The 27425-nt window shown below is 47.1% G+C and overlaps 1 protein-coding gene across 2 annotated transcripts; it reads left to right on the top strand.

The window, feature by feature from the left end:
- The first annotated feature begins 397 nt into the window (after positions 1 to 397).
- SLC25A53 (solute carrier family 25 member 53) lies at positions 398 to 27166 on the top strand. Of its 2 annotated transcripts, none has more exons than XM_069986835.1 (2): positions 398 to 541; positions 26120 to 27166. In XM_069986835.1, exon 2 carries the CDS (start codon positions 26229 to 26231, stop codon positions 27078 to 27080), a length of 852 nt encoding a protein of 283 aa, XP_069842936.1. In that variant the 5' UTR covers positions 398 to 541; positions 26120 to 26228; the 3' UTR covers positions 27081 to 27166. The 2 variants fall into 2 exon arrangements, with proteins under 2 accessions (XP_069842936.1, XP_069842935.1); XM_069986834.1 differs by lacking the exon at positions 398 to 541 and adding an exon at positions 18119 to 18218.
- The last annotated feature ends 259 nt before the right edge of the window (positions 27167 to 27425 follow it).

Below are 27425 nucleotides of genomic sequence, written 5' to 3'. Positions count from 1 at the left end.
TTTTTGCTGCGAGTCGGTATGTGTGAAGGCACCCTAATATGTTATGCTTGCATTATATATATGCAGTAGATGCAGTGTAGTAGCCAGGTATCCTGACATTTGGAAAGAAGGGGTTAACAACACTAACAGCTTTTATTATTCCTGTTATGCTGGTTTTACAAATAGTTTTTTGTGCAAAAACCAAAAGTGGAATCAACAGGAAAGGTACATGTCTCCTTTTTATATTTTCCAACTAATTTGAATCCACTTCTGGTTTAAGCACAAAAACTTCAGTGGCAGTTTAAAAAAAAAAACTGCCACGTGTGAAACCAGCATTAGTGTAACAGTTTTTTTTTTGCCTCCCCCATCCAATATCTACCCATGCTTAGCTTTCCCTGCCCCAGCATGAACTACCTTTCTGAGCCTCCCTTCCCCCCTCCTTCTCTTGCACCAGCTGAGCCCTGGCTGTCTAAACTCCCCCAGCAGGAGCAGGGTAAAAAGGAGAGAACTCCTCATGGCCAGCGCCGGCCCTTGCTATGTGCGACCAGTGCGGTCGAGATGGGTGAGTAATCAATCTACTTACCCATCCATGCTGCCACCTGCAGGGCTGACATCAGCCCCCACTGCGCCCTGCACTGTAACTATGAGCGTTCCTAACAAGCGCTCATAGTTAAAAGCAGCAGCACTGACAGAGTGGGAGCCATTGGCTTGCTCCCTGTCAGCCACTCTTGTGGCCGCCGGCAGTGTTTTGCCTGAGGTCACAAGAGGCTGCTCTCTCCTTGCTGTCCCAGCTCCGGTGCTCAAGTGACATCACATCATAAATTTTAGTTTGCGGGACTAACATACAAGCAGTATATACAACTGAGGGAGCACACGGGGGGTCTATATACTACTGACACGGCTCCACTGATTCTAATCGCTTTAATCTTTCTATTTTCCTGTAACTCAGCAGGTATTAACAGAAAAATTCTTCTTTCAAATTGATGCAGATCTATCTTCTTACTTCATCTCCATGACAGCACTATAGGAGAAACCTCCTACAAGCAGGTGTATGCAGACAAACCTGCTGATGGCTTCCAGTATCCCCCTGCATAGGGGGAAGAGGAGGCTCTTTCCATTGCAGGTCCTATGATGCTTGGAAGTCCCGCCATTTTTGCAGACTTGAATCCTAAAGAAATAAGTAAATCAGTATGTTAGGAGCACGGGGGCATCCTTGGCCTACTAGTTGCCTCCTACATTTATGTTCACCCCCAGGGGCAGCAACATATTAAGAGTAAAAGAGGTTGTTCAGGAAAAATTGACTGTGGATACAGGAAAAGTTGGAGGTTGCAGGGGTCTGAACTCTGTAGCCCCGTTAATCTCAGTATCGGGCCCCAATGGCTCTATTCATTCCTAAGGAGCCGACGGAAAGAGCCAAGTACAGCGCTCTTCCAGCGTACCTGGCTCTTTCTGTGGCTCCATGGGAATGAATAGAGCCACGGGTCACGTGCCGTACCTGTGGCTCTTTTCATAACAGTAGAAAACAGGAATTTTGTCCTTAAGACCAAATAACAGCCCTAATTCCAACACAACTCAAAGAATTTCATTAAATTTTAACAATTGTGTTGGAATTAGGGCTGTTATTTGGTCTTGAGGACTAAATTCCTCTGTTTTCTTGTGTTCATTTCTATATCTGCCCATTTCTAGGTTAGGGCATTTTTAGTTTAACCTCAGACAAACCAGTATTTTAATTGTGAGCTGCACCTCCATTTTCCTATATTATAATTGTCTTCTTTTCATAACAGAGCCAGCAGGGCACGATACGGAGATCGCAGAGGGGAACCTTATCCTGTGGATAGGGGAAAAGTGAATGTTTCCTGGACAACCTCCTTAAGTTTGAGCGGAATACCCATTTAACATTGGTTTTCTCATCTGAGATAACAGATGCGAAGGGCATGGCAGCGTGAGACGGAGAAGTGAATTAGCGGTGTCCTGAGCCTATAACAGGGAGATTATCTGCCAGATCAGGCAGATATCTCCCTCAGGAGTAGTCAGCGATCAGCTACAGCTCAGCTTTCCCACATTACTGAGCTGTAGTAGAGAGAAAGTGGAGCTCTGGCTGGTTCATATCGGTAAAAAAGGGCTTAATAAATCTCCCCCAAGGTATGGCCTGGAAATAATCTCCTAGAATAAAAATTCCCAACAAGTGTTCAAAGTCTGTACTAAATACTATCTAACTTCTTACAAGGCCTGTACTAGAAGCAACATACAGTCCATTGTAAAGATCTCACTTCCCTACTTCCAGTCCCATGCAAAAAAAAAAACATCTCTTCCCTCCCTTCAGCCCCTTTTAATATACAAAAAAAAAATTCTCCTCAGCCCCTCCAACATGATGTCCCACGTAAAAACTTCACTCCTCTTTCTAGCTCACTCCAGTGTACAGTCCCATGTAAATAACCTCTTCTTTAGTTTTCTGAAACATACAGTCCTATGTAAAAACTTCATTCTCCTCTTTTCAGCCTTCTCCAATATACAGTCTCTTTTCTTTGGCTCCCTGCACCATGCAGCCCCATGTAAACAACATCACTCTCCCTCCATTCAGCCTCCAGCAACTTGCAGCACCATGTAAAACATCACTGCCTTCATTAAACAACATACAGTCCCATGTGTATAACATCATTTTCCCCATGTAAAACTTCACTTCTCACAGCCCCCTCCAATATACAGTCCCATGTAAACAACCACTCCCCTCAGGCCCGGCTGCATCACACAGTGCCATGTAGAGAACGTCAATCCCGTCTCCAGCCCCCGTCTCGTGATGTCATGCCTCCATTCTACACATGACCCTGAAGGTTTTTTAGTTTTACAGACAGAAAGGCCTTCCAGCTATACACATACACTATGCCCCAACTATACACACTCATAGTGACACAGCCCCTCAGCCCGTCCTGTCCCAGCTATAGAAACTAATAATGACAGCGTCCCCTCAGCCGTGCACCCGCCCTGCCCCAGGTGTACACACTCATAGTGATAGCGCCCCCTCAGCCCGTCCTGTCCCAATTACAGTGACTCCTCAGTGACAGCTTCCCCTCAGCCCCAGCTATAGACACTAATAATGACAGCGCCCCCTCAGCCCCAGCTATAGACACTAATAATAACAGCACCCCCTCAGCCCCAGCGATAGACACTAATAATAACAGCACCCCCTCAGCCCCAGCGATAGACACTAATAATGACAGCGCCCCCTCAGCCCCAGCTATAGACACTAATAATAACAGCACCCCCTCAGCCCCAGCGATAGACACTAATAATGACAGCTTCCCCTCAGCCCCAGCTATAGACACAAATAATCACAGCGCCCCTTCAGCCCCAGCTATAGACACTAATAATGACAGCTTCCCCTCAGCCCCAGCTATAGACACTAATAATGACAGCGCCCCCTCAGCCCCAGCGATGGACACTAATAATGACAGCTTCCCCTCAGCCCCAGTTATAGACACTAATAATGACAGCGTCCCCTCAGCCCCAGCTATAGACACTAATAATGACAGCTTCCCCTCAGCCCCAGTTATAGACACTAATAATGACAGCGTCCCCTCAGCCCCAGCTATAGACACTAATAATGACAGCGCCCCCTCAGCCCCCGTTATAGACACTAATAATGACAGCGCCCCCTCAGCCCCAGCTATAGACACTAATAATCACAGCGTCCCCTCAGCCCCAGCTATAGACACTAATAATGACAGCGCCCCCTCAGCCCCAGCTATAGAAACTAATAATGACAGCTCCCCCTCAGCCCCAGCTATAGACACTAATAGTGACAGCTTCCCCTCAGCCCCAGCGATGGACACTATGATGACAGCGTCCCCTCAGCCCCATTTATAGACACTAATAATGACAGCGCCCCCTCAGCCCCAGCTATAGACACTAATAATGACAGCGTCCCCTCAGCCCCAGCTATAGACACTAATAATGACAGCGCCCCCTCAGCCCCAGCTATAGACACTAATAATGACAGCTTCCCCTCAGCCCCAGCTATACACACTAATAATGACAGCGCCCCCTCAGCCCCAGCTATAGACACTAATAATGACAGCTTCCCTTCAGCCCCAGCTATAGACACTAATAATGACAGCGCCCCCTCAGCCCCAGCGATGGACACTAATATTGACAGCTTCCCCTCAGCCCCAGCTATAGACACTAATAATGACAGCGTCCCCTCAGCCCCAGCTATAGACACTAATAATGATAGCGCCCCCTCAGCCCCAGCTATAGACACTAATAATGACAGCGTCCGCTCAGCCCCAGCTATAGACACTAATAATGACAGCTTCCCCTCAGCCCTAGCTATAGACACTAATAATGACAGCTTCCCCTCAGCCCCAGCTATAGACACTAATAATGACAGCGCCCCCTCAGCCCCAGCTATAGACACTAATAATGACAGCGCCCCCTCAGCCCCAGTTATAGACACTAATAATGACAGCGTCCCCTCAGCCCCAGCTATAGACACTAATAATGACAGCGCCCCCTCAGCCCCAGCTATAGACACTAATAATCACAGCGTCCCCTCAGCCCCAGCTATAGACACTAATAATGACAGCGCCCCCTCAGCCCCAGCTATAGAAACTAATAATGACAGCGCCCCCTCAGCCCCAGCTATAGACACTAATAGTGACAGCTTCCCCTCAGCCCCAGCGATGGACACTAATAATGACAGCTTCCCCTCAGCCCCAGCGATGGACACTAATAATGACAGCTTCCCCACAACCCCAGCTATAGACACTAATAAGACACAGCTTCCCCTCAGCCCCAGTTATAGACACTAATAATCACAACGTCCCCTCAGCCCCAGTTATAGACACTAATAATGACAGCTTCCCCTCAGCCCCAGCTGTAGACACTAATAATCACAACGTCCCTTAGCCCCAGTTATACACTAATGACAGCTTCCCCTCATCCCCAGCTATAGACACTAATAATGACAGCGCCCCCTCAGCCCTAGTTATAGACACTAATGACAGCGTCCCCTCAGCCCCAGCTATAGACACTAATAATGACAGCGTCCCCTCAGCCCCAGCTATAGACACTAATAATGACAGCGTCCCCTCAGCCCCAGCTATAGACACTAATAATGACAGTGCCCCCTCAGCCCCAGCTATAGACACTAATAATGACAGCTTCCCCTCAGCCCCAGCTATAGACACTAATAATGACAGCGCCCCCTCAGCCCCAGCTATAGACACTAATAATGACAGCTTCCCCTCAGCCCCAGCTATAGACACTAATAATGACAGCGTCCCCTCAGCCCCAGTTATAGACACTAATGACAGCGCCCCCTCAGCCCCAGCTATAGACACTAATAATGACAGCTTCCCCTCAGCCCCAGCGATGGACACTATGATGACAGCGTCCCCTCAGCCCCATTTATAGACACTAATAATGACAGCGCCCCCTCAGCCCCAGCTATAGACACTAATAATGACAGCGTCCCCTCAGCCCCAGCTATAGACACTAATAATGACAGCGTCCCCTCAGCCCCAGCTATATACACTAATAATGACAGCGTCCCCTCAGCCCCAGCTATAGACACTAATAATGACAGCGTCTCCTCAGCCCCAGCTATAGACACTAATAATGACAGCGTCCCCTCAGCCCCAGTTATAGACACTAATAATGACAGCTTTCCCCATAGCCCCAGCTATAGACACTAATAATGACAGCTTCCCCCATAGCCACAGCTATAGACACTAATAATGACAGCGTCCCCTCAGCCCCAGCTATAGACACTAATAATGACAGCGCCCCCTCAGCCCCAGCTATAGACACTAATAATGACAGCGTCCCCTCAGCCCCAGCTATAGACACTAATAATTACAGCTTCCCCTCTGCCCCAGCTATAGACACTAAAAATGACAGCTTCCCCCATAGCCCCAGCTATAGACACTAATAATGACAGCTTCCGCCATAGCCCCAGCTATAGACACTAATAATGACAGCGTCCCCTCAGCCCCAGCTATAGACACTAATAATGACAGCGTCCCCTCAGCCCCAGTTATAGACACTAATAATGACAGCTTCCCCCATAGCCCCAGCTATAGACACTAATAATGACAGCGTCCCCTCAGCCCCAGCTATAGACACTAATAATGACAGCGCCCCCTCAGCCCCAGCTATAGACACTAATAATGACAGCGTCTCCTCAGCCCCAGCGATGGACACTATGATGGCAGCGTCCCCTCAGCCCCAGCTATAGACACTAAAAATGACAGCTTCCCTCATAGCCCCAGCTATAGACACTAATAATGACAGCTTCCCCTCAGCCCCAGCTATAGACACTAATAATGACAGCTTCCCTCATAGCCCCAGCTATAGACACTAATAATGACAGCTTCCCCTCAGCCCCAGCTATAGACACTAATAATGACAGCTTCCCCCATAGCCCCAGCTATAGACACTAATAATGACAGCTTCCCCTCAGCCCCAGCTATAGACACTAATAATGACAGCTTCCCCTCAGCCCCAGCTATAGACACTAATAATGACAGCGTCCCCTCAGCCCCAGTTATAGACACTAATAATGACAGCGTCCCCTCAGCCCCAGCTATAAACACTAATAATGACAGCTTCCCCTCAGCCCCAGTTATAGGCACTAATAATGACAGCTTCCCCCATAGCCCCAGCAATAGACACTAATAATGACAGCGTCCCCTCAGCCCCAGCTATAGACACTAATAATGACAGCTACCCCTCAGCCCCAGTTATAGACACTAATAATGACAGCGCCCCCTCAGCCCCAGCTATAGACACTAAAAATGACAGCTTCCCCCATAGCCCCAGCTATAGACACTAATAATGACAGCTTCCGCCATAGCCCCAGCTATAGACACTAATAATGACAGCGTCCCCTCAGCCCCAGCTATAGACACTAATAATGACAGCGTCCCCTCAGCCCCAGTTATAGACACTAATAATGACAGCTTCCCCCATAGCCCCAGCTATAGACACTAATAATGACAGCGTCCCCTCAGCCCCAGCTATAGACACTAATAATGACAGCGCCCCCTCAGCCCCAGCTATAGACACTAATAATGACAGCGTCTCCTCAGCCCCAGCGATGGACACTATGATGGCAGCGTCCCCTCAGCCCCAGCTATAGACACTAATAATGACAGCGTCCCCTCAGCCCCAGCTATAGACACTAATAATGACAGCGCCCCCTCAGCCCCAGCTATAGACACTAATAATCACAGCGTCCCCTCAGCCCCAGCTATAGACACTAATAATGACAGCGCCCCCTCAGCCCCAGCTATAGAAACTAATAATGACAGCGCCCCCTCAGCCCCAGCTATAGACACTAATAGTGACAGCTTCCCCTCAGCCCCAGCGATGGACACTAATAATGACAGCTTCCCCTCAGCCCCAGCGATGGACACTAATAATGACAGCTTCCCCACAACCCCAGCTATAGACACTAATAAGACACAGCTTCCCCTCAGCCCCAGTTATAGACACTAATAATCACAACGTCCCCTCAGCCCCAGTTATAGACACTAATAATGACAGCTTCCCCTCAGCCCCAGCTGTAGACACTAATAATCACAACGTCCCTTAGCCCCAGTTATACACTAATGACAGCTTCCCCTCATCCCCAGCTATAGACACTAATAATGACAGCGCCCCCTCAGCCCTAGTTATAGACACTAATGACAGCGTCCCCTCAGCCCCAGCTATAGACACTAATAATGACAGCGTCCCCTCAGCCCCAGCTATAGACACTAATAATGACAGCGTCCCCTCAGCCCCAGCTATAGACACTAATAATGACAGCGCCCCCTCAGCCCCAGCTATAGACACTAATAATGACAGCTTCCCCTCAGCCCCAGCTATAGACACTAATAATGACACCGCCCCCTCAGCCCCAGCTATAGACACTAATAATGACAGCTTCCCCTCAGCCCCAGCTATAGACACTAATAATGACAGCGTCCCCTCAGCCCCAGTTATAGACACTAATGACAGCGCCCCCTCAGCCCCAGCTATAGACACTAATAATGACAGCTTCCCCTCAGCCCCAGCGATGGACACTATGATGACAGCGTCCCCTCAGCCCCATTTATAGACACTAATAATGACAGCGCCCCCTCAGCCCCAGCTATAGACACTAATAATGACAGCGTCCCCTCAGCCCCAGCTATATACACTAATAATGACAGCGTCCCCTCAGCCCCAGCTATAGACACTAATAATGACAGCGTCTCCTCAGCCCCAGCTATAGACACTAATAATGACAGCGTCCCCTCAGCCCCAGTTATAGACACTAATAATGACAGCTTTCCCCATAGCCCCAGCTATAGACACTAATAATGACAGCTTCCCCCATAGCCACAGCTATAGACACTAATAATGACAGCGTCCCCTCAGCCCCAGCTATAGACACTAATAATGATAGCGCCCCCTCAGCCCCAGCTATAGACACTAATAATGACAGCGTCCCCTCAGCCCCAGCTATAGACACTAATAATTACAGCTTCCCCTCTGCCCCAGCTATAGACACTAAAAATGACAGCTTCCCCCATAGCCCCAGCTATAGACACTAATAATGACAGCTTCCGCCATAGCCCCAGCTATAGACACTAATAATGACAGCGTCCCCTCAGCCCCAGCTATAGACACTAATAATGACAGCGTCCCCTCAGCCCCAGTTATAGACACTAATAATGACAGCTTCCCCCATAGCCCCAGCTATAGACACTAATAATGACAGCGTCCCCTCAGCCCCAGCTATAGACACTAATAATGACAGCGCCCCCTCAGCCCCAGCTATAGACACTAATAATGACAGCGTCTCCTCAGCCCCAGCGATGGACACTATGATGGCAGCGTCCCCTCAGCCCCAGCTATAGACACTAAAAATGACAGCTTCCCTCATAGCCCCAGCTATAGACACTAATAATGACAGCTTCCCCTCAGCCCCAGCTATAGACACTAATAATGACAGCTTCCCTCATAGCCCCAGCTATAGACACTAATAATGACAGCTTCCCCTCAGCCCCAGCTATAGACACTAATAATGACAGCTTCCCCCATAGCCCCAGCTATAGACACTAATAATGACAGCTTCCCCTCAGCCCCAGCTATAGACACTAATAATGACAGCTCCCCCTCAGCCCCAGCTATAGACACTAATAATGACAGCGTCCCCTCAGCCCCAGTTATAGACACTAATAATGACAGCGTCCCCTCAGCCCCAGCTATAAACACTAATAATGACAGCTTCCCCTCAGCCCCAGTTATAGGCACTAATAATGACAGCTTCCCCCATAGCCCCAGCAATAGACACTAATAATGACAGCGTCCCCTCAGCCCCAGCTATAGACACTAATAATGACAGCTACCCCTCAGCCCCAGTTATAGACACTAATAATGACAGCGCCCCCTCAGCCCCAGCTATAGACACTAATAATGACAGCGCCCCCTCAGCCCCAGCTATAGACACTAATAATGACAGCGCCCCCTCAGCCCCAGCTATAGACACTAATAATAACAGCTTCCCCCATTACCCCAGCTATAGACACTAATAATGACAGCGTCCCCTCAGCCCCAGTTATAGACACTTATAATGACAGCGCCCCCTCAGCCCCAGCTATAGACACTAATAATGACAGCGCCCCCTCAGCCCCAGCTATATACACTAATAATGACAGCGTCCCCTCAGCCCCAGCTATAGACACTAATAATGACAGCGTCTCCTCAGCCCCAGCTATAGACACTAATAATGACAGCATCCCCTCAGCCCCAGCTATAGACACTAATAATGACAGCGCCCCCTCAGCCCCAGCTATATACACTAATAAGGACAGCGTCCCCTCAGCCCCAGCTATAGACACTAATAATGACAGCGTCCCCTCAGCCCCAGTTATAGACACTAATAATGACAGCTTTCCCCATAGCCCCAGCTATAGACACTAATAATGACAGCTTCCCCCATAGCCACAGCTATAGACACTAATAATGACAGCGTCCCCTCAGCCCCAGTTATAGACACTAATAATGATAGCGCCCCCTCAGCCCCAGCTATAGACACTAATAATGACAGCGTCCCCTCAGCCCCAGCTATAGACACTAATAATGACAGCTTCCCCTCTGCCCCAGCTATAGACACTAATAATGACAGCTTCCCCCATAGCCCCAGCTATAGACACTAATGATGACAGCGTCCCCTCAGCCCCAGCTATAGACACTAATAATGACAGCGTCCCCTCAGCCCCAGTTATAGACACTAATAATGACAGCTTCCCCCATAGCCCCAGCGATAGACACTAATAATGACAGCGTCCCCTCAGCCCCAGCTATAGACACTAATAATGACAGCGCCCCCTCAGCCCCAGCTATAGACACTAATAATGACAGCGTCCCCTCAGCCCCAGCTATAGACACTAATAATGACAGCGTCTCCTCAGCCCCAGCGATGGACACTATGATGGCAGCTTCCCCTCAGCCCCAGCTATAGACACTAAAAATGACAGCTTCCGCTCAGCCCCAGCTATAGACACTAATAATGACAGCTTCCCTCATAGCCCCAGCTATAGACACTAATAATGACAGCTTCCCCTCAGCCCCAGCTATAGACACTAATAATGACAGCTTCCCCCATAGCCCCAGCTATAGACACTAATAATGACAGCGTCCCCTCAGCCCGAGCTATAGACACTAATAATGACAGCTTCCCCTCAGCCCCAGCTATAGACACTAATAATGACAGCGTCCCCTCAGCCTCAGTTATAGACACTAATAATGACAGCGCACCCTCAGCCCCAGCTATAGACACTAATAATGACAGCGTCCCCTCAGCCCCAGTTATAGACACTAATAATGACAGCGTCCCCTCAGCCCCAGCTATAAACACTAATAATGACAGCTTCCCCTCAGCCCCAGCTATAGGCACTAATAATGACAGCTTCCCCCATAGCCCCAGCTATAGACACTAATAATGACAGCGTCCCCTCAGCCCCAGTTATAGACACTAATAATGACAGCTTCCCCTCAGCCCCAGCTATAGACACTAATAATGACAGCGCCCCCTCAGCCCCAGCTATAGACACTAATAATGACAGCTACCCCTCAGCCCCAGTTATAGACACTAATAATGACAGCGCCCCCTCAGCCCCAGCTATAGACACTAATAATGACAGCGCCCCCTCAGCCCCAGCTATAGACACTAATAATGACAGCGCCCCCTCAGCCCCAGCTATAGACACTAATAATAACAGCTTCCCCCATTACCCCAGCTATAGACACTAATAATGACAGCGTCCCCTCAGCCCCAGTTATAGACACTTATAATGACAGCGCCCCCTCAGCCCCAGCTATAGACACTAATAATGACAGCGCCCCCTCAGCCCCAGCTATAGACACTAATAATAACAGCTTCCCCTATTACCCCAGCTATAGACACTAATAATGACAGCGTCCCCTCAGCCCCAGTTATAGACACTAATAATGACAGCTTCCCCTCAGCCCCAGCTATAGACACTAAAAATGACAGCTTCCCCTCAGCCCCAGCTATAGACACTAATAATGACAGCGCCCCCTCAGCCCCAGCTATATACACTAATAATGACAGCGTCCCCTCAGCCCCAGCTATAGACACTAATAATGACAGCATCCCCTCAGCCCCAGCGATGGACACTATGATGGCAGCTTCCCCTCAGCCCCAGCTATAGACACTAATAATAACAGCTTCCCCCATTACCCCAGCTATAGACACTAATAATGACAGCTTCCCCTCAGCCCCAGTTATAGACACTAATAATGACAGCGCCCCCTCAGCCCCAGCTATAGACACTAATAATGACAGCGCCCCCTCAGCCCCAGCTATAGACACTAATAATGACAGCGCCCCCTCAGCCCCAGCTATAGACACTAATAATAACAGCTTCCCCCATTACCCCAGCTATAGACACTAATAATGACAGCATCCCCTCAGCCCCAGTTATAGACACTAATAATGACAGCGTCCCCTCAGCCCCAGTTATAGACACTAATAATGACAGCTTCCCCCATAGCCCCAGCGATAGACACTAATAATGACAGCTTCCCCTCTGCCCCAGCTATAGACACTAATAATGACAGCTTCCCCCATAGCCCCAGCTATAGACACTAATAATGACAGCGTCCCCTCAGCCCCAGCTATAGACACTAATAATGACAGCGTCCCCTCAGCCCCAGTTATAGACACTAATAATGACAGCTTCCCCCATAGCCCCAGCGATAGACACTAATAATGACAGCGTCCCCTCAGCCCCAGCTATAGACACTAATAATGACAGCGTCCCCTCAGCCCCAGCTATAGACACTAATAATGACAGCGTCTCCTCAGCCCCAGCGATGGACACTATGATGGCAGCTTCCCCTCAGCCCCAGCTATAGACACTAAAAATGACAGCTTCCGCTCGGCCCCAGCTATAGACACTAATAATGACAGCTTCCCTCATAGCCCCAGCTATAGACACTAATAATGACAGCTTCCCCTCAGCCCCAGCTATAGACACTAATAATGACAGCTTCCCCCATAGCCCCAGCTATAGACACTAATAATGACAGTTTCCCCTCAGCCCCAGCTATAGACACTAATAATGACAGCTTCCCCTCAGCCCCAGCTATAGACACTAATAATGACAGCGTCCCCTCAGCCTCAGTTATAGACACTAATAATGACAGCGCCCCCTCAGCCCCAGCTATAGACACTAATAATGACAGCGTCCCCTCAACCCCAGTTATAGACACTAATAATGACAGCGTCCCCTCAGCCCCAGCTATAAACACTAATAATGACAGCTTCCCCTCAGCCCCAGCTATAGGCACTAATAATGACAGCTTCCCCCATAGCCCCAGCTATAGACACTAATAATGACAGCGTCCCCTCAGCCCCAGTTATAGACACTTATAATGACAGCGCCCCCTCAGCCCCAGCTATAGACACTAATAATGACAGCGCCCCCTCAGCCCCAGCTATAGACACTAATAATAACAGCTTCCCCTATTACCCCAGCTATAGACACTAATAATGACAGCGTCCCCTCAGCCCCAGTTATAGACACTAATAATGACAGCTTCCCCTCAGCCCCAGCTATAGACACTAAAAATGACAGCTTCCCCTCAGCCCCAGCTATAGACACTAATAATGACAGCGCCCCCTCAGCCCCAGCTATATACACTAATAATGACAGCGTCCCCTCAGCCCCAGCTATAGACACTAATAATGACAGCATCCCCTCAGCCCCAGCGATGGACACTATGATGGCAGCTTCCCCTCAGCCCCAGCTATAGACACTAATAATAACAGCTTCCCCCATTACCCCAGCTATAGACACTAATAATGACAGCTTCCCCTCAGCCCCAGTTATAGACACTAATAATGACAGCGCCCCCTCAGCCCCAGCTATAGACACTAATAATGACAGCGCCCCCTCAGCCCCAGCTATAGACACTAATAATGACAGCGCCCCCTCAGCCCCAGCTATAGACACTAATAATAACAGCTTCCCCCATTACCCCAGCTATAGACACTAATAATGACAGCATCCCCTCAGCCCCAGTTATAGACACTAATAATGACAGCGCCCCCTCAGCCCCAGCTATAGACACTAATAATGACAGCGTCCCTTCAGCCCCAGTTATAGACACTAATAATGACAGCTTCCCCTCAGCCCCAGCTATAGACACTAATAATGACAGCTTCCCCCTTAGCCCCAGCTATAGACACTAATAATGACAGCGTCCCCTCAGCCCCAGTTATAGACACTAATAATGACAGCGCCCCCTCAGCCCCAGCTATAGACACTAATAATGACAGCGTCCCCTCAGCCCCAGCTATAGACACTAATAATGACAGCGCCCCCTCAGCCCCAGCTATATACACTAATAATGACAGCGTCCCCTCAGCCCCAGCTATAGACACTAATAATGACAGCGTCTCCTCAGCCCCAGCGATGGACACTATGATGGCAGCTTCCCCTCAGCCCCAGCTATAGACACTAAAAATGACAGCTTCCGCTCAGCCCCAGCTATAGACACTAATAATGACAGCTTTCCCCATAGCCACAGCTATAGACACTAATAATGACAGCTTCCCCTCAGCCCCAGCTATAGACACTAATAATGACAGTGTCTCCTCAGCCCCAGCGATGGACACTATGATGGCAGTTTCCCCTCAGCCCCAGCTATAGACACTAAAAATGACAGCTTCCCCTCAGCCCCAGCTATAGACACTAATAATGACAGCGTCCCTTCAGCCCCAGTTATAGACACTAATAATGACAGCTTCCCCTCAGCCCCAGCTATAGACACTAATAATGACAGCTTCCCCCTTAGCCCCAGCTATAGACACTAATAATGACAGCGTCCCCTCAGCCCCAGTTATAGACACTAATAATGATAGCGCCCCCTCAGCCCCAGCTATAGACACTAATAATGACAGCGTCCGCTCAGCCCCAGCTATAGACACTAATAATGACAGCGTCCCCTCAGCCCCAGCTATAGACACTAATAATGACAGCTTCCCCTCTGCCCCAGCTATAGACACTAATAATGACAGCTTCCCCCATAGCCCCAGCTATAGACACTAATAATGACAGCATCCCCTCAGCCCCAGCTATAGACACTAATAATGACAGCGTCCCCTCAGCCCCAGTTATAGACACTAATAATGACAGCTTCCCCCATAGCCCCAGCTATAGACACTAATAATGACAGCGTCCCCTCAGCCCCAGCTATAGACACTAATAATGACAGCGCCCCCTCAGCCCCAGCTATAGACACTAATAATGACAGCGTCCCCTCAGCCCCAGCTATAGACACTAATAATGACAGCGCCCCCTCAGCCCCAGCTATATACACTAATAATGACAGCGTCCCCTCAGCCCCAGCTATAGACACTAATAATGACAGCGTCTCCTCAGCCCCAGCGATGGACACTATGATGGCAGCTTCCCCTCAGCCCCAGCTATAGACACTAAAAATGACAGCTTCCGCTCAGCCCCAGCTATAGACACTAATAATGACAGCTTCCCCCATAGCCACAGCTATAGACACTAATAATGACAGCTTCCCCTCAGCCCCAGCTATAGACACAAATAATCACAGCGCCCCTTCAGCCCCAGCTATAGACACTAATAATGACAGCTTCCCCTCAGCCCCAGCTATAGACACTAATAATGACAGCGTCCCCTCAGCCCCAGCTATAGACACTAATAATGACAGCGCCCCCTCAGCCCCAGCTATAGACACTAATAATGACAGCGCCCCCTCAGCCCCAGCTATAGACACTAATAATAACAGCTTCCCCTATTACCCCAGCTATAGACACTAATAATGACAGCGTCCCCTCAGCCCCAGTTATAGACACTAATAATGACAGCTTCCCCTCAGCCCCAGCTATAGACACTAAAAATGACAGCTTCCCCTCAGCCCCAGCTATAGACACTAATAATGACAGCGCCCCCTCAGCCCCAGCTATATACACTAATAATGACAGCGTCCCCTCAGCCCCAGCTATAGACACTAATAATGACAGCATCCCCTCAGCCCCAGCGATGGACACTATGATGGCAGCTTCCCCTCAGCCCCAGCTATAGACACTAATAATAACAGCTTCCCCCATTACCCCAGCTATAGACACTAATAATGACAGCTTTCCCTCAGCCCCAGTTATAGACACTAATAATGACAGCGCCCCCTCAGCCCCAGCTATAGACACTAATAATGATAGCGCCCCCTCAGCCCCAGCTATAGACACTAATAATGACAGCGCCCCCTCAGCCCCAGCTATAGACACTAATAATAACAGCTTCCCCCATTACCCCAGCTATAGACACTAATAATGACAGCATCCCCTCAGCCCCAGTTATAGACACTAATAATGACAGCGCCCCCTCAGCCCCAGCTATAGACACTAATAATGACAGTGTCCCCTCAGCCCCAGCTATAGACACTAATAATGACAGCGCCCCCTCAGCCCCAGCTATAGACACTAAAAATGACAGCTTCCCCTCAGCCCCAGCTATAGACACTAATAATGACAGCGCCCCCTCAGCCCCAGCTATATACACTAATAATGACAGCGTCCCCTCAGCCCCAGCTATAGACACTAATAATGACAGTGTCTCCTCAGCCCCAGCGATGGACACTATGATGGCAGCTTCCCCTCAGCCCCAGCTATAGACACTAAAAATGACAGCTTCCCCTCAGCCCCAGCTATAGACACTAATAATGACAGCGTCCCTTCAGCCCCAGTTATAGACACTAATAATGACAGCTTCCCCTCAGCCCCAGCTATAGACACTAATAATGACAGCTTCCCCCTTAGCCCCAGCTATAGACACTAATAATGACAGTGTCCCCTCAGCCCCAGTTATAGACACTAATAATGACAACGCCCCCTCAGCCCCAGCTATAGACACTAATAATGATAGCGCCCCCTCAGCCCCAGCTATAGACACTAATAATGACAGCGTCCCCTCAGCCCCAGCTATAGACACTAATAATGACAGCTTCCCCTCTGCCCCAGCTATAGACACTAATAATGACAGCTTCCCCCATAGCCCCAGCTATAGACACTAATAATGACAGCATCCCCTCAGCCCCAGCTATAGACACTAATAATGACAGCGTCCCCTCAGCCCCAGTTATAGACACTAATAATGACAGCTTCCCCCATAACCCCAGCTATAGACACTAATAATGACAGCTTCCCCTCAGCCCCAGCTATAGACACTAATAATGACAGCTTCCCCTCAGCCCCAGCTATAGGCACTAATAATGACAGCTTCCCCTCAGCCCCAGACACTAATAATGACAGCTTCCCCTCAGCCCCAGCTATAGACACTAATAATGACAGCGTCCCCTCAGCCCCAGCTATAGACACTAATAATGACAGCGCCCCCTCAGCCCCAGCTATAGACACTAATAATGACAGCGTCCCCTCAGCCCCAGCTATAGACACTAATAATGACAGCGCCCCCTCAGCCCCAGCTATATACACTAATAATGACAGCGTCCCCTCAGCCCCAGCTATAGACACTAATAATGACAGCGTCTCCTCAGCCCCAGCGATGGACACTATGATGGCAGCTTCCCCTCAGCCCCAGCTATAGACACTAATGACAGCTTCCGCTCAGCCCCAGCTATAGACACTAATAATGACAGCTTCCCCCATAGCCACAGCTATAGACACTAATAATGACAGCTTCCCCTCAGCCCCAGCTATAGACACAAATAATCACAGCTTCCCCTCAGCCCCAGCTATAGACACTAATAATGACAGCGTCCCCTCAGCCCCAGCTATAGACACTAATAATGACAGCGCCCCCTCAGCCCCAGCTATATACACTAATAATGACAGCGTCCCCTCAGCCCCAGCTATAGACACTAATAATGACAGCGTCTCCTCAGCCCCAGCGATGGACACTATGATGGCAGCTTCCCCTCAGCCCCAGCTATAGACACTAATGACAGCTTCCGCTCAGCCCCAGCTATAGACACTAATAATGACAGCTTCCCCCATAGCCACAGCTATAGACACTAATAATGACAGCTTCCCCTCAGCCCCAGCTATAGACACAAATAATCACAGCTTCCCCTCAGCCCCAGCTATAGACACTAATAATGACAGCTTCCCCTCAGCCCCAGCTATAGACACTAATAATGACAGCGCCCCCTCAGCCCCAGCTATAGACACTAATAATGACAGCTTCCCCTCAGCCCCAGCTATAGACACTAATAATGACAGCGTCCCCTCAGCCCCAGCTATAGACACTAATAATGACAGCGTCCCCTCAGCCCCAGTTATAGACACTAAAAATGACAGCTTCCCCTCAGCCCCAGTTATAGACACTAAAAATGACAGCGTCTCCTCAGCCCGTGCCCCCGCCCTGCCCCCTGGCACCTGTTCCATTTCCTCACAACAAAGGCTTCTCCTTCTTCTAACAGAGGAAGTGATGCTCAGCGTCTCAGCCAATCAGGCCGCAGTAGTGGGCGTGTTCTGTGTACAATGAGCTGTGGTCCAGCTCCCTGGAGGATGCTGGAGCCGCACAGATGACTCGCCCCTCGTGTTGTCTATGTGCAGCTTCCTGATGCTATGTAAGGGTGGGGGCCGGTGCTTATGTGTCTGCAGTACAGCATGCAGTGCTGTAGGACATCCATATAGCACCACTTCTGTTCTGTGACCTGCCATTAATGCCAGAGGGGAGCTGGAGCAGGTATGTGCATGATATAAGGAGATACAGCTTCACCTGTATCTATAAGATGGATGGATTCTGCCCCATGTTGTATGAGATCTCTGTGTCCTGAAGTCTCCTCCTAGTCTGCTGGCAGAACAGAGTCTTCTCCCTAGAGAGGATAATAATCTGTGTATGATCAGACAGCTGTATAGGACATGTAGGTGATCAGGTTCTGTCTCTTTGTTATTTTTATACTTAGTTATTTTATACCAATGACCAATGCGATCAATAAGACATGACCTGGGGGACACCCATCAAATATTCTTCCCTAGCTCATACCATTGGCTGTATCCCAGGGGTAAATCTGGTATCCATAGATTGGTAGGTGATCAGATTACACAATGTTGTAGCCGCAAGTGCCCCATTTTCCTTCATACTAAACACATTGTTGCTCTGGTCCCAACGTGATTCCCATTGTCCCACTTTATGTAGTAAATAATAAATAGATATCTTCTTCTAAAAAAAAACAAAACACAGCACCAGACTTGTCCTCAGGTTGTGTGTGGTATTGCAACTCAGCTCCATTTACTTCAATGGAACTAAGCTGCAGTACCACATCCAAACTGAGGACAGGAGTGGTGCTGCTTCTAGAAGAATGATGATTTTTCTAATCCTGGATAACCCCTTAGGAGTTCTGTAATGATCCGCTGTCATTGATTATAAAAACATGAATCCCATCTGGGTCAATAGGCAGCAATGCGTTTAATCTAAACATTGACAATACTGAGACAGAAATCTGGATTCTGTTATTCATTCTATAGGGATATATGGGTACAGCACAGTACAGCGATTGACGTTACCTTTATTATGTGTCCCCGGTGCACTGTATTTCTGGTAAATTAGGGCGTTGTGCACACCGGGCACTACTTTATCCTTTAAGTCAGTGGCGCACAACCTGTGTTCACACATAGCATTTAATGCATGTTTAATTAGCACTGGAGCAGTCTATTTGTTCAGCAAACAAAAGAACATTGTGGACTTCTGTTCAGTTTTGATGATCCAACTCTGATGGTTTACCTGCATAGTAACAATGACATGAGCACATGCTATCCATATACTATGTAATTGCTCCTGCAGTTAAGGCAAATGTACCATCAATGTAGGCCCGTCACAGAGGGGAGGGAACATCGTCACACTGGGGGGGCACCAGGCCAGCCCCCATTGCATAGAGCCTGGCCGGTGCATGGGAAAGGTTGGCGTTTTAAAAAAAGAACCGCGCCACCGGCATTCCTGTGCCAGCACCGATCCAGTGTTTAAAAATAAAACCTATAGACCTGATGGTACATTTACTTTAAAGGAGAAGTCACGACCTGACTCCCAGAGCTGTGCGGGCTGTGGCTGCTGGAGAGGATGATGGCAGGGGGACACTGAGGGACACAGGGCACTGGAGGGACACTGAGCATCCCTCTTCCATTATCCTCTCCAACAGCCACAGCCCGCACAGCTCTGGGAGTCGGGATCCTGCCTCCTTCACTGAGTGGCTGAGCGGACCTGAGACGTCACGTCTCGGGCCCGCGTCAGACACCCGGAAGCGGCTGAGAACCGGGCACCGGAGCGCCGCAATGCGGGACCCGCCGCTGGAATCGGGGAGGTGAGTGGACGTCTTTTTTTTTAGCCACCTCCTCCCCGGCCACATCTAAAAATAGCCCCCCGCTGAATAACCCCTTTAACCAGTTCTCCTTTTTCTTTATTGGGGAAGGTTTACTGCTGACTAGTACATTTTTTCGTCTTTTACTAATTCAGAAAGGGAAGAGGCTGTCGTGATGCAATTTCTTCAAAGGTAGCAAACTTTTTGGTAATATGCTAGTTCTTTCTTTTGGCTGTCTATATTATATCTGCTAAAGGATTGTATTTTCGTGAAAACTTAGTTGCTCTGTTTTCGCTTTGTGTAGAATTTTTTTTCTTGGTATCCTGGGGATTTGAAATTGGATGTCAGCTCCAAAGCACTGCTTTTGGAAGTCTTATTTAGTATTAATTTTACCAAAGATGTTTCCCGCCATCTGTGGCTAGTTAGCTGTTTAAAGAAGTCCGATGACAAAAAAAAATATTCAGTGCGGGCAGGGGGTGGGGGAAACATAATAAAGAAACAATACTTACCGGTCCCACGCCACGTTCCACTCCCGATCCACCGTCGGCATCCTCCATCTCTCTCCCCTGTAACGCCTTGACCAGGCTGATGGATGCCCCCACTCTGCTAGTCAGTTACTGGGTCAGGACACGGCTAGCTGAGAGGGCTATTTCATTTCCAAAAGCCTGTTGAAGCAGTGCAGCGGGGATACAGGGACTGGTAGGTATACTTTATTTATTATGCCCCACCGCCACCCCCTGCCTGCCTGTACATTTTAATTCCACCATCGTCCGAACATAGCACCCTACACCTACTGCGCATACAGTGGAGAACTGTTTTGTTACAATAGACTCTCATAGGATCTGTAGAATGACAGCTTTACATAACAACAAGCCTGTTCTCTTGTGATGCTTTTTGCCAGGTTGGCATCCAGTTAGGTTCATCAGCCTTATGAAGTGCCAGTTTTCATTACTGCCATTCTTTAAATACTCTTTTACTTACACTAATCACAGAAAGGGGTGCACATAAGGTATAAAACCTAACTTTTAATAATTAATTTAAAATATATTAATACCCCACAAATAAGACAGACCAACACACAAACCAAAATAAAATCGCAATTGCATACACTGTTACTGATACTGTAACTAGATCAGACCCATAATGCTACAGCATGCATTCCTAATGGTAATGGTCATGTCGCCATCCGGTATTATGACAATGCCAGGTCTGAATAGCCACAGCCACACCGAGTACATGACGGCTTTTCTGCCACTGCAGTAGCCAGTAAGCTAAACCCAACCATAACGCCCTCCTATATAGCACCTTGCTTCCCTGAGGATTCCAGCTATCTGGAGGAAACACGTCGGAGGGTAATAGGGCTATCGGTCCTGACCCTTAGTGTATCCTCCTACCCAGTGTATATATGTATATAATTTTTCTTGCTGTGGCTATTCAGACCTGGCATTGTCATAATAACGGACGGCGGCAAGACCATCACCATTGGGAATGCATGCTGTAGCGTTAAGGGTCTGATCTAGTCACAGTATCAGTAACAGTGACTGCAATTGCGATTTTCTTTTGGTTTGTGTGTTGGTCTGTCTTTTTTGTGGGGTATAAATATATTTTAAAATTAATTATTAAAAGTTAGGTCTTATACCTTATGTGCACCCCTTTCTGTGATTAGTGTTACTATAATTTGGTGCATTCTATGACAATTTCCATGTTGGATTTATAGACTGTGTTTATACTCTTTTACTTAGTATTTATTTCTTTCACTGTATTTTTTTTATTCCCAAGCACTATAGAGAGTTTATCATTACTCACATCAGTACATGTCCCTGATGTCTTTACCTATCTCATATATGCAGAGCAGGACCAATATATATATATATATATATATATATATATATATATATATATATATATATATATATGTGTATGGAATTTATTAAACATCTTTATTTTTGGTTTGGAGTTGAAAAGCCACAAATTACGCACATTGTGACTTTTTGCTGATTTACGCTACCCTTGTCAAGTGGATGGGGCTCATTATAAAAGGGTTGTGGCCTCCTGCCCCTGTCAGACTTACTACAACTTACACAAGAGGGCTGATGTACGTTGTATTTAAACCATGACAGCTCCAAGCTAAAGTAGATTTCTAAGCACAGCCGCTATAAAGGAAGTTTATAAAGTTTTAGATTTATAGGTGTAACACCCACTTGGTTTTCTATTTCGGATGGTGTGTTTCTACTCATTGTGGTAATTTAAATAACCTTTGGCTCATTGAATTTCAGTTTCATACCATGAATGTGGTATCTTACTTCCTATGGAAAAACTGACACATACATATATAATTACACCCAGTGTAGTATGAAATGCTAATCCTTTTATAAATGACTATGGTGCTAACCAATGAGCAGAATGATTGGGTTCAAGCCCATCTGCACAGAATTTTTTTTTTTCCCTTCCAAACTTTTAAACATACCAATAAGTTCATTTGCAATTTAGATTGCAAGTCCTAGTACAGTGATGGCTAACCTTGACACTCCAGCTGTGGCAAAATTACAATTCCCATGATACCTGGGCAGCCAAATCCATATCTTTGGTTGTTCAGGCATGATGGGAATTGTAGTTTTGCCACAGATGGAGTGTCAAGGTTAGCCATCACTGTCCTAATAGGTACAGGGACAGATGTAAGTAATAACCCCGGCTGGCCCACCTCTCCTAATCAATATTCATCCAGCGCTCTGCATTGGCGCTGCAGGGAGGTCATTGCAGAGCACCGCCCCATTAGGGCCAGCCAGGGTGGATTGGTGGATCGGTGTACTGAGTGCTAGCCATGTGTCTTGTAATTCACTGATAATTTTAGGCTGCATCTGGACTTGCCACTGAATAATGCAGCATGTTCAGGTCCCAATGCAATTTCTCCCTCTAGCCGTCTCAGAAGATATATTCCGAGAAGAAAGGGACAGGAGCATGTTGAGAGCGATGTTCAATAGCTTTTGATTATTTCCAGTTATTATTAACAATCTGACAGGTCTGTATTGATCACATTGCAGCCCAAACAGACAGTTTAGGATCTGAGGTCATGTTCAGACAGTGTATAACACTGGCCGTTCTGTGACCTAGCCAGGTCCCAGAATGGCGGGTGTCACTGAAGATTATCCCGGCTGGTACTCTGATGAATTCGGATGCTGGCACACGGGTGCATCCCAATTCACCGCTGCACACAGTGGAGAGTGTGTAAACTGACATGTTTGTGCGGCCACTATTCAATAAATAGCGGCCACAGAAAACTGACATATCGGTTTTTCATGCAGGTGGAATAGAATCCCTTCCGAAGCGTTTGCTGTGTGTATACGCTCTGGCCGGGACTCCATTTATTCACATAAAACGTATGTTAAGCATAAATCATGGCCAATGTTGCAGATTGCAACAACGGCCGTGATTTATGATAAACATATGTTGTGTGAACTTAAAACAAATAAATGGGTCAGCTCCACTTTCACAAATAGTAGTCCATTAGGTGGTATTCCCGTATTGGAGCAACGTGATCCTATAATAAGGGCCGTTACCCGTAATATCCAGTGTAAAAGATTGGATATGATGTGTGAACATGGCCTAATTATGTAAACCAAATTGAGTAGAAATGCCTCAAAAACAAGAATGTGGAAACCTACCCCTAGTGCTACCTGAAAGCAATGTCAGAACAGATGCAGGGTTTAAGGTTCTATTTCAGAGAGAGAAAACAAACTTTAGATGTCAACAAGATTGGATTCAAACCGATTACCAGAATAAAGCAAAACATATACAAGGCAGAAAGCTTCCCTTTTTGTCTTGTTGCCTGCAGCATACAACAAATTCTATACAAAGCCTTTGGAGTGCAGCAAGGAGAAGACCACAGAAGTGCTTAGCCACATATGTGTGCATTGTACCACCGCCAGAGCACCCCTCCCGCCTGTTCCCCGGCCTGCCCCACTGATAATCATTACCGTGTTTCCCCAAAAACAAAACACCCTCCCACCACCTGCCACAACACAGGACTCGCCTTATCCCCTCATGGACCCCCACACAGGCAAACTGGTCCATGGCCCCCATGTCCTTTATACGTCCCGCCTCACGCTTGAGGCACGTCCCGCACGCCTGCCCCATGCCTCATGTACGTCCCACAGGCACGTCCCCCTGCTGATGCGCTCTTGATACCAGGGTGAGTATAACCTGCTAATAGATTCCCTTTAAAAGCAGCAGGTTTAAATTAGAGTTCAGCTTGTAAGGCCGGGTTTACATCTATCTGGCGGTCCAGTGTCCTGCTTTTGTGACAGCTTATGAGTTGAACTCAAGGCAGCTCAGCCATTTAGCGCAAAATGGCTGAGTTGCCTTGAGACATCACGTCTCAGACCAGGAAGCGGCAGCCGGTCAGGAGAAGAGAGCGGCGCTTCTTTACCCGGCGGCTGTGACCGTCGGCTTCTTTATCCATCCACCCCCTGCCCCCCCCCCCCCCGGCCGAGCACAGAAAATGACCCCAGCCCGGAGTACCTCAATAACGCTAAAGCGTGCAATAAATACTATGTGTGCACATATCTGAAGCTTGTGTATAGCCTAAGGACCGTATTACACATTACGATCACTAATGTAAGCAAGCGCCAATCTGCTTGATCAGCGCTAGATTACTTACCCTATTACCCGGCTCGATAATCTTGCAGCCCTTGCCCTAGTGTAAAATAATAAACCTTATACATTACCTGTCCACGTTCCCCGGTGTCTTTATTGCTTTTGCCCACAGCTGCCGCTAGAAATTTTGCCAGTCACTTCCAGGTTTGGAGCAGTCTATTTGTTTAGCAAACACAAGAACATTGCAGACTTCTGTTATATGGTCGATCAGTCTTGACAATCCAACTCTGATGGTTGGGCATATGCTATTATATACTATGTGAACGCTCCTGTAGCTAATTAGTTGTCTTATTTGTATTATTTGTTCCTCCTAATATGAGATTTTTTTCCATGGCTGTAGTTATTACAAAATGAGCACCTTCTCCATTGTTAAATTCACTTTGGTGGATGTTGAGCTCTTTTTTCTTTATTGGGGTTTACTGCTGACTAGTAAATTTTTTCTGCTTTTACTAATTTAGAAATTTTTTTTTGGCTGTCCATATTATATCTGATAAAGAATTGTATTTTCTTGAAAACTTAGTTGCTCTGCCTTTCGCTTTGTGGCGATCTCAGCTCCAAAGTCTGCTTTTGAAAATCTTATTTACAGTATTTTCCTACGTGTAAGACTGCTTTTTAGCACAGGAGAATCTTCTTAAAGGCAGGGGTCGTCTTATACGCCGGGTGTCGTCTTATAGGGCAGGTGCTGAAAAACTTTGGAACGGGACTGGAGAATCTGCGGTTGCGACCGTATGAAGGGCAGAACGAGCTGCAGGTGTTCAGGGTATGAAAAAGTGAGTTACGGTAGAGTGGTGCTGTGCCCAGAAAAACACACCTCTTTCACCCGTCTGGCCCGCCCTTGTATCCTACCGTTATTACTGTACCTCCTTTTCTGCCTCTCAGAACTCGATGCTGTCTGTTTTTATTACATTTTTATTTGCTGTGTGCTGGAAGAGGGGTTGGGGGTCGTCTTATATGTCAAAAAATATGGGTATTAATTTTTCTCAACTAGAAAAATTGCCTAAATGTAAAAGAGCTTGGAAGTGTAATATAGCGGTGGAAGTGTAGATATGTAGGTTTTTTTTTTAATATCCTTTAGGATCCCGAAACAATTAGCAAACTATTAACAATAATTTAATTGTCAGCCCAAAAGATGTGACTAACAAAATACAAACAAATTTTCGCTATGCGTTTGATCGTTGCCTGAATACACAAGGAAAATTATCACTTAAATTCAACATAATTATCGACATAATTACCACGTAAAATTCGACATAACGTCACCATGTAGCCCTGGCTTTAGTGTGTATTGTACAACACATAGAATAAAACCATCATTGTCCGGAAGGAGAAGCCTTTGATGTAATAGTGTATAATGCCTTAGCAGCATAAGGAGAGCTCCTTTAAAAACATTACACAAAATAATGATAAGAATGAACAATTTGGAATCTAACTTCACTTTTATTGTCCATGCATAATCAATAAATATATCATATTTGTAATCAAAGGTACAGAGGGGCTAAATGTATTTTACTTGCATATATTTGTGTATCGAGGCGAGTGCTAAATCTTAATATTGTTAAAAAGATTCATAGTATGTTTGTTGTATTACTTTAGTATGTGGTTTTAGTGTTAAATGACTTTTTATTTGTGCCTTTTGCAGTGTTCCATAGGACAGAATTCACATTTTTTACAAAGAGGATGGACCACATTGGTTTTAAACTCTGAAGTTCTCCTGAGAAAATATTTCTTCTTTCTAAACAGTAAACAAGATGGAAAGCAGAAGTGCTCCAAGATGGGGCAGCTTTAGCAGCAGTTACTTTGTGGGAGCGGCCTCAAGCTTCATGTCCACTATTCTAACCTTTCCCATCCATAAGACAATTTTTCGACAGCAGCTTCACACATTGACCATCCAAGCTGCCGCACGCCAGTTGGGAAAAGAAGGTGTTAAAAATCTGTGTCGTGGCCTAGCGCCACCTCTAATGGCAAAAACAGTTCAAGGGACGTTGCTTTTTGGAACACAAGGGAGCCTGCAACATATTTTCTCTAGGGGGGGTGTGCCAGGAGCAAAATCTCGTGCCTTTTCTGGGTGCTTATCTGGGGCCATAGAAGCTGTTCTATTGGTACCCTTTGAAAGAATTCAGAACATTCTGCAGGATGGCCGTAATAATGTAAATTTTCCTAACACACGTTCAATAATGCAAGAATTTAAGACCTACAACAAAAAGCAATGGCTGTCACATGGAATATATAGAGGTTTCACTGTAATACTTGTCAGGAACATGATAGGAAGTGCCATCTTTCTATCCTGCAAAGAGCCATTGAGAGACTTACTTACTTATCCAGGTCTCCCGGTGTGGGCCCCCTCTCTAGGCTCTGGAGCAGTTAATGGTGCTTTTACTTCACTGGTACTTTTTCCGTTGAGTGTCGTCGTCGCAAATATGCAGGCAGAAGTGGGAAACAACTTACCTCATGTAAGAAAGGTTGCACTGAGAGTGTGGAAGAAATGCGGAGGAAGGGTCTTCATGCTGTACCGTGGGGCATCTCTAATTATCCTACGCTCTTGTATTACTTGGGGAGTTACGAATTCTATTCATGATACTTTGAGCAAACAACTTCAATAAGGCAGGCAATGCATGAACTGTACAAGTATTGAATGTTATTATTTTCTATACCTCTGACCTCAGCTTTTTTTCTGTATAGAAATATGTTAGCCAAACACTTAAATATTAAAGATAATCTGTCACCTCAAATAAGCACCTAAAACAGTAGCTTTTTTAGATCTTAAAAAAACATTTCATGGCAGGACACCACTGCTGCTGATTGGCTAAGCAGAGACTGCACAAACTAAATCCAAACACAGCAAGTGCTGTGTATCGGGTCTGGTGCTGGAAAACTAAGATGGCACCATGAGCCCAGGAGGTAAGTACAGGAACTCAACAGGCACCAATGTAAATGAATTTGTTTGG

This window comes from Dendropsophus ebraccatus, chromosome 10 (assembly GCF_027789765.1).
Source record: "Dendropsophus ebraccatus isolate aDenEbr1 chromosome 10, aDenEbr1.pat, whole genome shotgun sequence".
Taxonomy (NCBI): domain Eukaryota; kingdom Metazoa; phylum Chordata; class Amphibia; order Anura; family Hylidae; genus Dendropsophus; species Dendropsophus ebraccatus.
Note: the sequence above shows the minus strand (reverse complement) of the source record. Positions and strands in the feature narration are given on the sequence as shown.